A 12,341-nucleotide genomic window follows, 5' to 3' on the forward strand; every position below is an offset into this window, starting at 1 on the left:
GATCAAAGGCTTCTATGATATTTAGTTTTCTAAGTCTTCAAAGGGAAAATTCTGGTAATTTTTCTTTGTATTTTTTTTTCATGTAAATGTATTTTTTTTCTGTTCAACTTTGAAATACAAATTTTCTAAGTTTCTGATGACTGAGACACTTCATGTAAGAGCACCCCTACCAGTGATTCACTCGGATTTATTCTAGACTGTGACTGCTTAGGTGAAAGTATAAAAGCAGGTCACATTTCTAATGATGCATCCTCTGTGCGCTTTTCTGGCCATTACCAATTTGAAAAAAAAATAATTCCATAGCTGGTATTTCTCTCTGCTTTTGGTTTATGGATTGTTAAGGTAATTGGGGATTGGACTGAATATCCCCTTTTACTTCCTTTCAGTGACTTCTAATCTCATTCTATTATCTGTACCAACTGCTAAAAGCTATGGGCTATAATTATTTGATTTGAAGAAAACAAAAAAAAAAATGAACCCTGTGTGCATGGCATCTTTGGTTGCAATCTTCTACCTGCAGGCAGTCCCTCAAAGATCTAAGTTACCTGCATTATAAGGTTTTCTGGGATAGTGTTGAAATTCAATCCAGGTAGAAATGGCCTGGCTTCGGTATGTGTAAAAATTCTACTCCAAAGATCATGAACCTTGGCAACTGAACTACTGCATACTTATAGAGGAAAATGTAATATAGTGTTTATCTTCTAAAAAGAAGCAATTACAAAAAAAAATGCAGTATCTATGTACTGGAAAAAGAATACATAAAGAGAAAATGCTTGCAGGCTGTTGGGAATCTCTAGTACTAAGTGCTGACTGCAAATGTATGCTACTGACAAAAACATTCTAAGGGAGAGAACACCTTCCACAAATGGGATAAAACTTTATTATATAAATAAATCCAAGGATGAGTGAACAGAAGAATAAAGAACTTTTGGAGGGTAAAAGAAAAATCAAATCCAAAACTTAACAGTTATTTAAAAGTGCTTGACATGTCCAAGTAAGGAGAATGGAACAGAACCCGAGCCTAGCAGCCTGAAAGTAGGTTTTGATAAAAAAGATTGAAAATTGATCTAGAGAGAATTATATTGAGTAGATGTTTTGTTTTCTAAAACAATAAAATCAGGAATTAAGCTCACTGGAAGAAGCCTGCAGGAATGTTGTGTTGCTAAAAACTGATAATGATATCAATAAAGCATTTAGGAAAGATGAGTGCTTGACAGAACTAATGAAGTATTTGCATTTGAGGAGTGAGTAAGGGAATTGGGGTTGTTTAGCTTGGAGAACAGGAGGCTGAGGTGAGCTTATTGCTCTCTACAGCTACCTGAAAGGAAGCTGCAGTGAGGAGCATGTCCGTCTCTGTTCTCAGGTGACAAGTGACACGACATGAGGAAATGGTCTCAAGTTATGCCAGGGAAATTAGATTGGATATTAGGAAGAATTTCTTCATGGAGAGGGTTGTTATGCATCGGAACAAGCTGCTCAGGGAAGCAGTGGAGTCCCCATCCCTGGGGGTATTTGAGACATGACATTAAGGGCCATGGTTTAGTGATGGGACTTGGTAGGTCAGGTTGATGGTTGGACTTGATGATCTTGAAAGTCTTTTCAACCTAAGTTATTCAGTGGTTCTAGTATTAACTATAAATGAGGTCAGAGAGATTCCTATGCATGAGCTATTATTTATGGAGAATAAATGATGAACTGTCTCAACAGTGTCAGTTAAATAAAAGTTAGCTTCAGTTTATAAAAATCCATCATTTTAAATCCAAACTTGAATTTGAGATGAATAATAACAAACACTAAAACCAAATGGTCCCTGCTTAAGTAGTATGGAAACTCATGAGCTGGTGAGTGCAACCGTTATTTATCCATGCTGCTGGGGAACAGAGGACAGCAAGTATAATGGCAATCTGAAAAGAAAATAGAAGACAGGAATAAATGGTTAGTTTTTATTATAAAAGGAGTTTACTAATAGATTCTTCGGGAGTCTCTTCTGCTTAACAGGTACATAAACCATCTGGAGGAAAGTATAACCTGATGATTTGTTACTGTTACGTAACTATTCAGGACTGTCAAAACCAGAGCTCACTGTAAAGAATGGTAGAATTTCAAAACAAAAAGCTGGGATTCTTCTAACATTATAAAACCTGTATAAAACTGATTCTCAAGATTCATTTTGGAGAGTCACTGGAGACAAGTACATATTCTGGTGGTGTGAGCCATCTGTTCAATTTTGAATGGCTGCTAAAGGATTTTTTTGGCTATAAAAGGAATTAAGAGAATTAGCTCAGACACAGGAAATTGTGTTGCAGACCTCTAAAATAAGGAGAAAGAGATCCGATCGTAGGTATCCAGGCAGTAAATTCAGATGAATGCCAGGTTTGCATTCTTAACGCAAAATGGTACTAATCGTGAAGCTGAGTGAAACTAAACTTTGCATGTACCACATTGCTACAGAAGCATGACTATAGGATACAAAAAAAAGTTGAAAATTGAGTGTTTTTTTTTTTTTTACTGACAGTTTTATAATACAAAATATATGTGAAGTATTCAGTTTTTATTACTATTAGCTTTAAGTAACATGTCTGTAGTTTCTTCTGCCCTCGTCTGTGAGTAGTACTGAGTAAGTCGTTCAATTTTCCCAAATTCATGCTTAAAACTTATGTAATCCTTTCATTTCATCAGTAGATGCATGTGGGTGTATGGAGACTGGTTTCTAGAACATTACTTCAATAGAAATTACCTTTTATTTGTGTGCAGAAATTCTACTAAGGCATTTTTTTCCTTTTTGATTGTTTTACAAAAAGCAAGTGAGAAAGATTGTTGCTCATCAGACCATTTAAATTTTGCCCATAAACTAATTTCATTTCAAAATCTCTGCAATAATCTGTAACATGAACTTAAACATATAAGACAATTATTTATAAGTACAAAAGTACATTAGTAATGCTGGCCTTCACTTACGGATTTAGTAAAGGGATATGCTGGTATTATAGATTAGCAAACAGGGCATTTACACATTGCCTTTCCTTGGTTCTGAAGTCTGTAAAATGGAAAATTGCTTTCAGCCTTATCATTTTCACTTGCTGTGCAAGCCTGCCTGTTGTACATATTTGCATTTCCATCACCATAAAGCAAAATAATAGTCTGCAAGCACTTTACAAGCTAAACTAAAAAATGCAGGATGTTGCTGCTGCTTCTACTATTATGTAATAAACGTTTTTCTTCTTTCTTTACCTGGTGAAGCCCTTCTAGTGCAGCATTTAATACACCTGATAAAACTCTTACAAAGCTCTTGTGCACTGTTGCTTTTTACATTTACTTAATGATCTAAGCATGTGAGTGGTGTGCTGTAGAAACATTAACACAAAAACCTGAGACAGATAGTTTCAAGCATCTTATCCTGTGTTCCACTAGGTTTCAGTTTAATACAGTAGACAGCTTTCTGTGTATATTGTGTGGATGCAAAATTAAAGCTGTTCCTGCGAGAGCTAGATTACAGAAGAAAACTTGGGAAAAAGAGGAACTGTATGGATGCAGCTCATAGTAAATGACTGCATAAGTGTTTTGTGTTCGTTAAGAATTAGGTTAGAAGTACCAGGTGTGTTACAAATGGAGACTTATGCAGGACAGCCCTTTTTTATGACTTCGAGGCATAGACAGGGATAACTGTAAAGTTAAATGCTAAAACTGTAAAGTTAAAATTCTAACAGTCTGTGGCTGAAGGTATTTTGTTTGGCTTACATTAAATTCAGTTGACTTTTACATAAAATGTTATCTGTCCTGGTAACTATTTGAAGCAAAATGAGCAATTTTCATTTCAAATAACAGAAACAGCAAGGAGTGTGGTCCCTAACCCTTGAACAATCCTCTGTTGTTTGGTTCTTGCTTAACTTTCTGCTGCTCCAAGGTGGTCCCGAGCTACCTTGCTCACAGCATGATTTGTAATGTTCTCCTGTCACTGACATAGGACTTAAAAAGACTGTGCACTGATATGTTAAAATCCTTTGATGCTATGTGTTTAGTGTATGATTTCACTGGGAAGATCGGTTTGGGAAATGCCTATGTGTTGAATTATTTGTGGAATAAAACCTACAAAATTAGTTTCTTTTGTTGTAGGGAGGTTGGAGCTATAATAATAAAATTAACATGATAAAACTTTATCTTGATATGGCTTGAACAAATGCAGTTTGAGGTCAGAAGGGCTTTTTTTCTGAGGTGATTTTGTTCTAAACAATAAGTGTTAAATGTTGACTAAATTTAAATGTGGTGAGATGTGTTCTTATGTCACTCAGGTTTATATTCCCCAAAAAATAGTTTATTCTTTTTTGCAGCTTCCCAAAATATATGATGAGTACAACATTCCACAGATATTAACTCTGTCATTTAAGGTTGAAGACGTCAGTGTTGCCATGACAATTTAAAATCAAAATGGTACATTTTATACAATCTATATACGTTTTTTCACAGATTTTCCAAGCAGATTTACTTTTATTAGCTTATATGGAAGTAACTTTAAATATGATTGTGTTAGAGAGAAAACAGAAGCAGCAGAAGTTCAGCACATAAATAAAAAATAGAACAAGAAAATAAGCTGAAAATCCACCTGAAAAAAATGCAGGAATATTTTGTTACCATGCTAACTGCATTTAATGGAATTTCCTGTTTCATCCCCAAATTTCAGAGGAAATATGAAGAGGAAAAGGTACACTCGGTGTATTATGTAGGTGGAATGCCCATTGATTAGGAGTTTTGTCTCTTGAGGTTAACTTCAATGACGATATTAAATTCTTCAGTAGGGCTTTCTTTCCATAGGATGTACCCAGAGAGCAAGTGATAGCAGCGGAGGGAGAGATAAGAGATGCAGCATGCTTCAGATTGAATATGGAGGCAGCCAGCACTGTATAAGACTCCAGGGGTTTTACTGTAGCAATAAGAAAAACAGAATCAGTGTAAAATTAAACTGAGAGTCAGTTCCAGTGATCTGAACAAGTGTTGGCAGAAAAATGAGGCTGACTCTGGAGTGTGTTGAATACAGATCTACAAAAGTTACTTTCAGAAGCGGCCCTATGCCAAGGTGCCTAATGGCTTCAGTAATGTTAACGCTGGAAAAATAAAAATAAAAATAACAAAAAAAATATGAAATGAATATTATATAATTACTTACACAATGTGATAATTAACATGAATAATAAGGGTATGCTACGGATTTCATCAGCAAATACAACATTGTAACTTTTCCATCTCAAATTATTCCCATTTATGCACAGTCAGATGCTAATCCTTTCTTGAATTCCTCTGCTGAATGGTTAGAGATCTTTTTTTCTTTTTTTTTGGGTGTCTGCCACATTTGCACATTTGCACTGTAGTAAAGCTGTCTAAATGGGAGCCCAAAGGATGCTTTTTGTGCGCTCTTGAAAGACGTTTGGATGTCTTCCCTGACTATTGCTAAATGTTTGTATATTGCAGACCTTTGTTGGCCAGGACAAGCAAAATTCTGATGCCGTCTCTGTTGGTTAAACCAAAGCTGCAGCCTGGTTTTGGAAAACAGATCCCCATCAGATGGGTGGTAGAAACTTGACTGTTGCATGCCGTGAGGTGTAGGATGCTGTGGTGCTAAGCATACTGAAGCTGCCTGTTTATTCTCTGGTTAATTGTTGCTTGCCAAAGGCGAAGTTGAAAAATAGAGGGCACATATGAAAGAAGGATGTGTCAGATGAGCCCAGAACTAAAAAGTGAAATGGGAAAGAGAAGGCAAGGAACTGAGAAGATGCTGCCTCGGATGTGGGTGTTGAGTCAGCTCTTGTTATTGTCCAGTGTCTGGTAGGAACTATGACTTCAGGTACATCATCTTTATAGATGTCTGAACTTCTTATGTAAACTTTGGGCTGTTCAGAGATGTAAGTAAGACATCCAAACTTAGAAGTGATACATAGGTGACTGCCTATTTTGCTGTGCAGCACCTGATATACAGTGTGCGTAGCAACAAGCGTGGCCAGGGAACTAACTGCACAACTTCCAGAATGCAGTGCCTTCCACGTCTAACAGGTGTGATACCTCACCTGATGCAGCACAGGGGCTTTCCAGCAACTCTAATACAGCAGCACAGTTTCTTCTTTGGATTTGTACTAGCTCTATCTTTTGTACTGAAGAAGATATTTATGAAATAAATCAGTTTTTATTCCTTGCTTCCCTTCTAGCATATTTTGAGAACTCTCTTGTTGTTCTTTCAATTCCCTAGTACCTTGTTCAGAGAGATTTCATTATAACTAAATCATGCAATTGGCAAAACATACTGGACACCTTATTGGAAAAGCAAGAGTATAAATTTTTGGAAGGAGAATTTCCATTTTCTTCCTGAATAACTTATTTGAAAAGAAAAGCTAATGTTTAGAGTAGTAATTGAAGAGTACTATCTAGTTTGGTGTAACAGCAGCTGCATTTTGTTGCATTTCAGTGCTGACACATGGGTGCTTGGCATCTGTAGCACTTGAGGGAAGATGATATTTAAGGATTGATGCCCTCAGAGGCCTTTTAACTGCTACTGACAAAGAATGTGTTAATGATGTTCATTGCTACTATTCCAGTATTGCAGAGTCTTGCAGACTTTTTTTTTTTTTTTTTTTTTTTTATAAAGGCAGCAAAAACATTGCTGAATAGATTAACTGACATAAACTTGTAGTATATCTTATTTCAGTAGGAATACACAGTTCTTGCTGGATAATATTTGTGCTTGTCTTTAGGTTTCTGAACTTCCTGAAGTATTTTCAGGTATGTTGTAGGGACATTGTGATAATAGGGAATTTGCAAAGAAAATGTTATTCCTTTCGTGACGGTTGTTTTTAAAAGCAAATGTATGTCCCATTTTAACATTATTTTAAAGTCATCCAAAGGATGTGAAAAACATGACGAGAAACAAAGATTCAGGGACAGGCTGACCATCTGTAACTGGGTCTCTTTGTCTCAAAACTGCGGTATAATGGCAGCGTACATTGGTGTGCTAGATTTATTACTTGAATAAAGGTCTTGTAAACTTGTTAACTGTGTGAAAATGGGGAAAAAATAATAGGCCCTTATTTTTCCAGTTCCCCCTTGCCTGTTCTTCAGCAAGGGAAAGTATATATGGTGCTTGAGGAGCGTACACCTGCATGGTTGTTATTAGTGGCTAGGCTTTTTTATTGCACAAGCAAGTTGAAATAACTTTCTTCTTAGATCTTGTTTATTTCAAGCACTTATTTAATGTCTGAAACTGGGGTGTTGGTTTCTTGAACTGCCTTACAGTCTTTTGTGTCTTCTGTTATTGCAGTGGGATCTGTAGTGACATTTCAGTGTGTGCCCTGGAAGCTGGGACGGCCAACCATACTCAGGGGTGCAGCAGGTCCAGCACTGCCAGCTGGGAGAGGGAAGGGATTGTCCTGCTCTGCTCTGTGCTGGTGGGGCCTCACCTCGAGTACTGTGTGCAGTTCTGGGCAACACAATATAAGAAAGACATAAAACTATTAAGAGAGTTACTCTACTAAAGGAGAGCTACAAAGATGGCGAAGGGTCTAGAGAGCAAGATGTAGGAGCAGCTTCTGAGGCCCCTTGGTTTGCTCAGCCCAGAGCAGAGCAGGCTGAGGGGAGGCCTCATGGCGGCCTGCAGCTCCCTCACGAGGGGAGCGGAGGGGCAGGCGCTGAGCTCTGCTCTCTGGGGACAGCGACAGGACCCGAGGGAACGGCATGGAGCTGGGACAGGGGAGGGTCAGGCTGGGGGTTAGGGAAAGGGTCTGCACCCAGAGGGTGCTCGGGCACTGGGACAGGCTCCCCAGGGCAGTGGTCATGGCACCAAGCCTGCTGGAGTTCAAGAAGCGTTTGGACAGTGTCTCAGACACATGGTCTGACTTTTTGGGTGGTCCTTTGGGGACCCAGGAGTTGGACTTGATGATCTTTGTGTGGGTCCCTTACAACTTGGGATATTCTATGATTCAGTATCTTGTTTGTTGCTAGAAGTGATCCAAACCTGATCTGTGCATACTCTTTATATCCCTTTCCTGTGGCTTCTATTGCCAAAATGCTGCATTGCTACCTACCTTTGTATTGTTCCCTTATTACTCTGAAGTAGTCTTGTGTCTATGCTATTGAGTTCCTTGACTTTGCTTAATCCAATTCTGTTGAACAAAATGTCACATCTTAAACCAGAATTGCATTTTCCAGATTTAGTTTTATAATTTTTATTATTCAATTCAGTTAAAATATCAGTTGGAAGGTGGCTCTTAATATATAACCGTATAACTTTATCTGTTTAGTATTATATAATTAACTCAGTTGTTTGGTACTGAAAGTACTGAGCCTTTTCAAAAGAAATTGTTGATCTGTTTTAGGGAACTTCATTCAGTATTCAGGAAAAGTAAGAGCTGTTGTCTGTGTTTTGGGGTGGAAAACTACCTATCTACCCTCCAAAATAGTGTTCCCCCCTCCTTTTTTTTTTCTTTTTGTCTTATGTTATCTAAACAGACTACTCCTGGGATATACATAGGATTTTCTTTTATTAGGAAAACTTTTCACTTATGGCAGTTGGTTTTAATATTGCTGTTGTCTTAAATGGTGGCTACATTTGAACATTAAACAAGGCAGACCACTCCGAGCACCATATGTTCTTTGTATAAGAAAATTGAATGAAGCAGGCAAATTATGTGAAATAAATCACACATATATAAATCAACAGTCCATCGTGACAGGATTTTTGTAGGTTACAAAGGAGACGGTTCCAGAGGGTCTGTAACTCAGAGGGTTAGTTTGCTGAATCATTGTTATTTAGCTTTATAGTCTAGATATCAAACATTTAACTTAATGTTGTTCGATTGGATTTAATAACTGTTTCTGTAATGAGATGAAATGCCTGTAACCAAAATATCTGAGAGACTGTATTTGAAGAGAAGCCCCTTAGATCAGACCTCAGCAAGTAATAAAACTGTAACGACACCCTTGACACTAGACCTTTTTGAATCTTTTGAATGTTCACAATATGTATCTGTAGGTTCAGGAGCCCTTTATACCCAAAGGAAGAGATATTTAGCAAGTTGACTACAAAGAATTTTTTTGTGTGTGTGCGCTAGATATTAATATTTTACTTCAAAATATCAAATGTAAAGTCTTTAATTTTCAAACCTGCTCTTTGTGGGAAAACATACAACTTTATTGTCTCTGCAGGCAGAATAAGCTTCAGCTAGTCTAAGTATATCTAGTGAACAACGTCATTCATGTCAATGTTATTTTCCGTGCGAGGACAGTACTTCAGGTCTTGAAAAGGAGGAGAAAATGGATGTACAGGTCTTCAGTTATTCCCTGGGTAGATGTTTCTAACTGCTTTAAGAGAGTTTTCAGGAGGTTCTGTTTCATTATCTTGACAAAGACATGTCATTTACACAGTCACAGAAAGCGATCTACCTATTGAATAAAATGTCTTCAGTTACCTCTAGCAAAGGACTAATGCTACCCCAGTCTGTATTTTAATATGTATTAGGATTTGTTGCAAAGACACCTTTGCTGTTTCTTGAAGGAAATGCTATAGCTAATTCTTGAAGGAAAGCTACTCATACATAAATCTGCCAGTGCTCTGAAGGTCCAGCACCTCCAGCATCAAGAGATCTATGTAATGTGTTGGTTTTTTTTCCCCTGTCATTTTGATAAGGAAATTACTGAAACTATTCAAGGTAAAATTGCAGTCAGGTATAGCATAAAAGTATCACAGCATAAGGACTTTGTTTAGTGAGGAAAAACTTGGAAAAATTATTTTGAAAGCTTTTTACCTTTGCTTTAGTTATGTTGAATGTTTAGGCTATTACTGGCACATTATTTTAAAGGTACACAGAGTAGCCAGAAAAGTAAGTGGATAAATACTTTCCTAAATCCTTTACAGTCTTGGTAATCAAGACTTGTTAAGTCTTCATTTAGGCAAGACAACATGGGATTTATTTGTCACCAAAGATTGATAAAGACTAATGTTATAAGCACATCTACATGTGTGTGTTGAGTGGTGAAGCTTAGTGAAATCTTCTGTCATTTAAGTTTGTCCTGTGACCCACATACATGCTTTTCTGCCCTCCTCTCCTTTCCATTCACTGTCTCTTGCTGCTGTCACCCTGTCACCCTGTCATCGCCTCCAGTTCCTAGCTACAGACTCCATTCCTTCAAAGTCTAGGTGAGACACAGCCGTTTTGTCTGGGTTTCCATTTAATAAAGATCCTGTAAGATACCATTGACCCTTAAGCACATCTTTGTAACAAATACTAAATATTTTCAGAGCTTCCTTTTAAACGTATGGTGTTTAACTAAAGTGTAACAATTAGTAAACAAACGTTAAAAAATGCGAATTATTCAGCCTTGTTTCTGGTGATGTTGTGTTGGTTATGCCTATCTAGCAACAGGTACTTTCAAGAAAGACTTTTCTTCACAAAATGGCTTAGTATTGTTCACTTGAGAAGAACAATTGTTGGCATGTTTCCACAGAGTATGAATAGGAGGTGCAGAGTTATGGTGTAGCTATTCTACAACAGATGGTTTAATGGGCAGTGATAGTTGTAATAGGAGAGGAGGAGGAGGAAAGGAAAGACTGAAATAAAATGTATGATATATGTGATGAAGAAAAAATTGTGCATCTATTTAAAGCTGGAGTTATGTCAGGGTAATGTTGAAATACCTAGCCCCTAACTTGAGATGGAATATAGTAATATATTCCTCTCACTGCTGTCACACATCTATACTTTAATATCTATGCTGTCTGAGATTGTGTCTGACTGCTCTCAGGAGACGTATCTGATAATAGCATGTTTTGCAGGTGCTGAATGGAATGCAGCAGTGCTACTGCTGCTACATACTTTATCGTTTTCTCAGTAAAGGATGTTCCTAAGAGCTAAGTTTTTTTTTTTTTTTTTTCCTTGCCTATTTGTATAAAAATGCATTTTTTTGTGTGTATCTTTTCAGCTGATGGAAAAAACTGACAGAGAGTACTACACTCTGGATGATATGTTTGTTTCCAAAGCAGCAAAAAGAGCACGCAGTGGGGAAGAGGAAGAAATACAAAGAAGAAAAGCAATACGTGAGCACCAACTGCTTGCTGCACGCATGGAAAAGTGCCCGTACTGCTTTGATAGCAGTGAACTTTCTAAACATCTTATTATTGCAATTGGTACCAAGGTAAGAAAATAGTAATTTAGCACAAAATTAAAAAAAAAAAAGAAATAAAAGAAGGCAGTGTTAATGGTAGAGTGCCTAAGTTTAAGAACACAATTGCTGCTTTGGAATGTTTTATTGTTCTTCATCTTATTCTCCCAGACCTTCCTATTGATTTCAAGAATTTCTTGAGGGTTGGGGACAGAAGGATACAAGTCTGTCATGAATTAGAAAGCTAGTCTTTGATATCAGAACTTCTGATTTGTGGAAGACAGATGCAATAATGAAAGATTGGAGTGCAGAGATCAGACTGTAGGTGGTTTTGTGAAAGACTAAATCACACTGCACTGGAGGAAATTTGAACTGGTTACGAACTGTATCTCAATGATGTCAAAGACAACTAAGTGGAGAATTCCATTCTTAAGCCTAAAATCCTTTGAAATGAAGAAAAGTTTGGTACAATGAACCTTCTTGTTTCTGTTAATGCTTTTAAAATATGTATAAATATTTGGATTTATAACATCTGAAATGCTTTAATATAGGCTTTTTCTGATCATTATGCAAGGTTGTCGTTTATTATCGATATTTTTCATTTGATTTTCATTTTTATAAACTTTTTATAGACCAAGGAATTAAATGCACATGCATATACCTACACGTGTGTATGGATCTGTATGTATATATACATATCTGTATGTACATATATATATATATAAAAGATATATTAAAAAAAAAAGCATGTGTATTCTAATGGACAAAACCAGTGTGATTTCATAATAAACTGGTTCATAACTGGTTGGTCTCTTAGCCTGATATTACTGACTTTTCAGTGGAGCTGCTGTCTGGATACTGCTACTTCATTGGAGCTACTGATGGATAATGCCAACTGTCACAATCACAGAATGGTTTAGGTTGGAAGGTACCTCTGGAGGTCACCTGGTCCAACCTCCCTGCTCATGCAAGGCCACCAAGAGCAGCTTGCCCAAAACAAACTTCAGCACAAGAAAAAAAAAATCATTTTTTCCCACTCGCTTAGGCTTTTACTGAATGTGGTTCAGTAGTTGGGACTCTTTACCAGGGAGTGCAGTGACAGTACAAGGAGTAATGGCTTAAAACTAAAAGAGGAGAGATTTAGATTAGATATTTGGAAGAAATTTCTTTATTCAGCAGGTGTAAAGGCTAGATTGCCCAGAGAA

General features: G+C 37.1%; 1 protein-coding gene across 1 annotated transcript in view; it reads left to right on the top strand.

Moving 5' to 3' along the window:
- CWF19L2 (CWF19 like cell cycle control factor 2) overlaps positions 1-12,341 on the top strand; it is a 67,856-nt gene that overhangs the window by 46,016 nt on the left and 9,499 nt on the right. The window contains exon 13 of the mRNA XM_032200301.1: positions 10,957-11,169. Coding sequence (XP_032056192.1) covers positions 10,957-11,169 — 213 coding nt within the window. The remainder of the gene's footprint in view (positions 1-10,956; positions 11,170-12,341) is intronic.

Source organism: Aythya fuligula, chromosome 1 (genome assembly GCF_009819795.1).
Source record: "Aythya fuligula isolate bAytFul2 chromosome 1, bAytFul2.pri, whole genome shotgun sequence".
NCBI lineage: Eukaryota > Metazoa > Chordata > Aves > Anseriformes > Anatidae > Aythya > Aythya fuligula.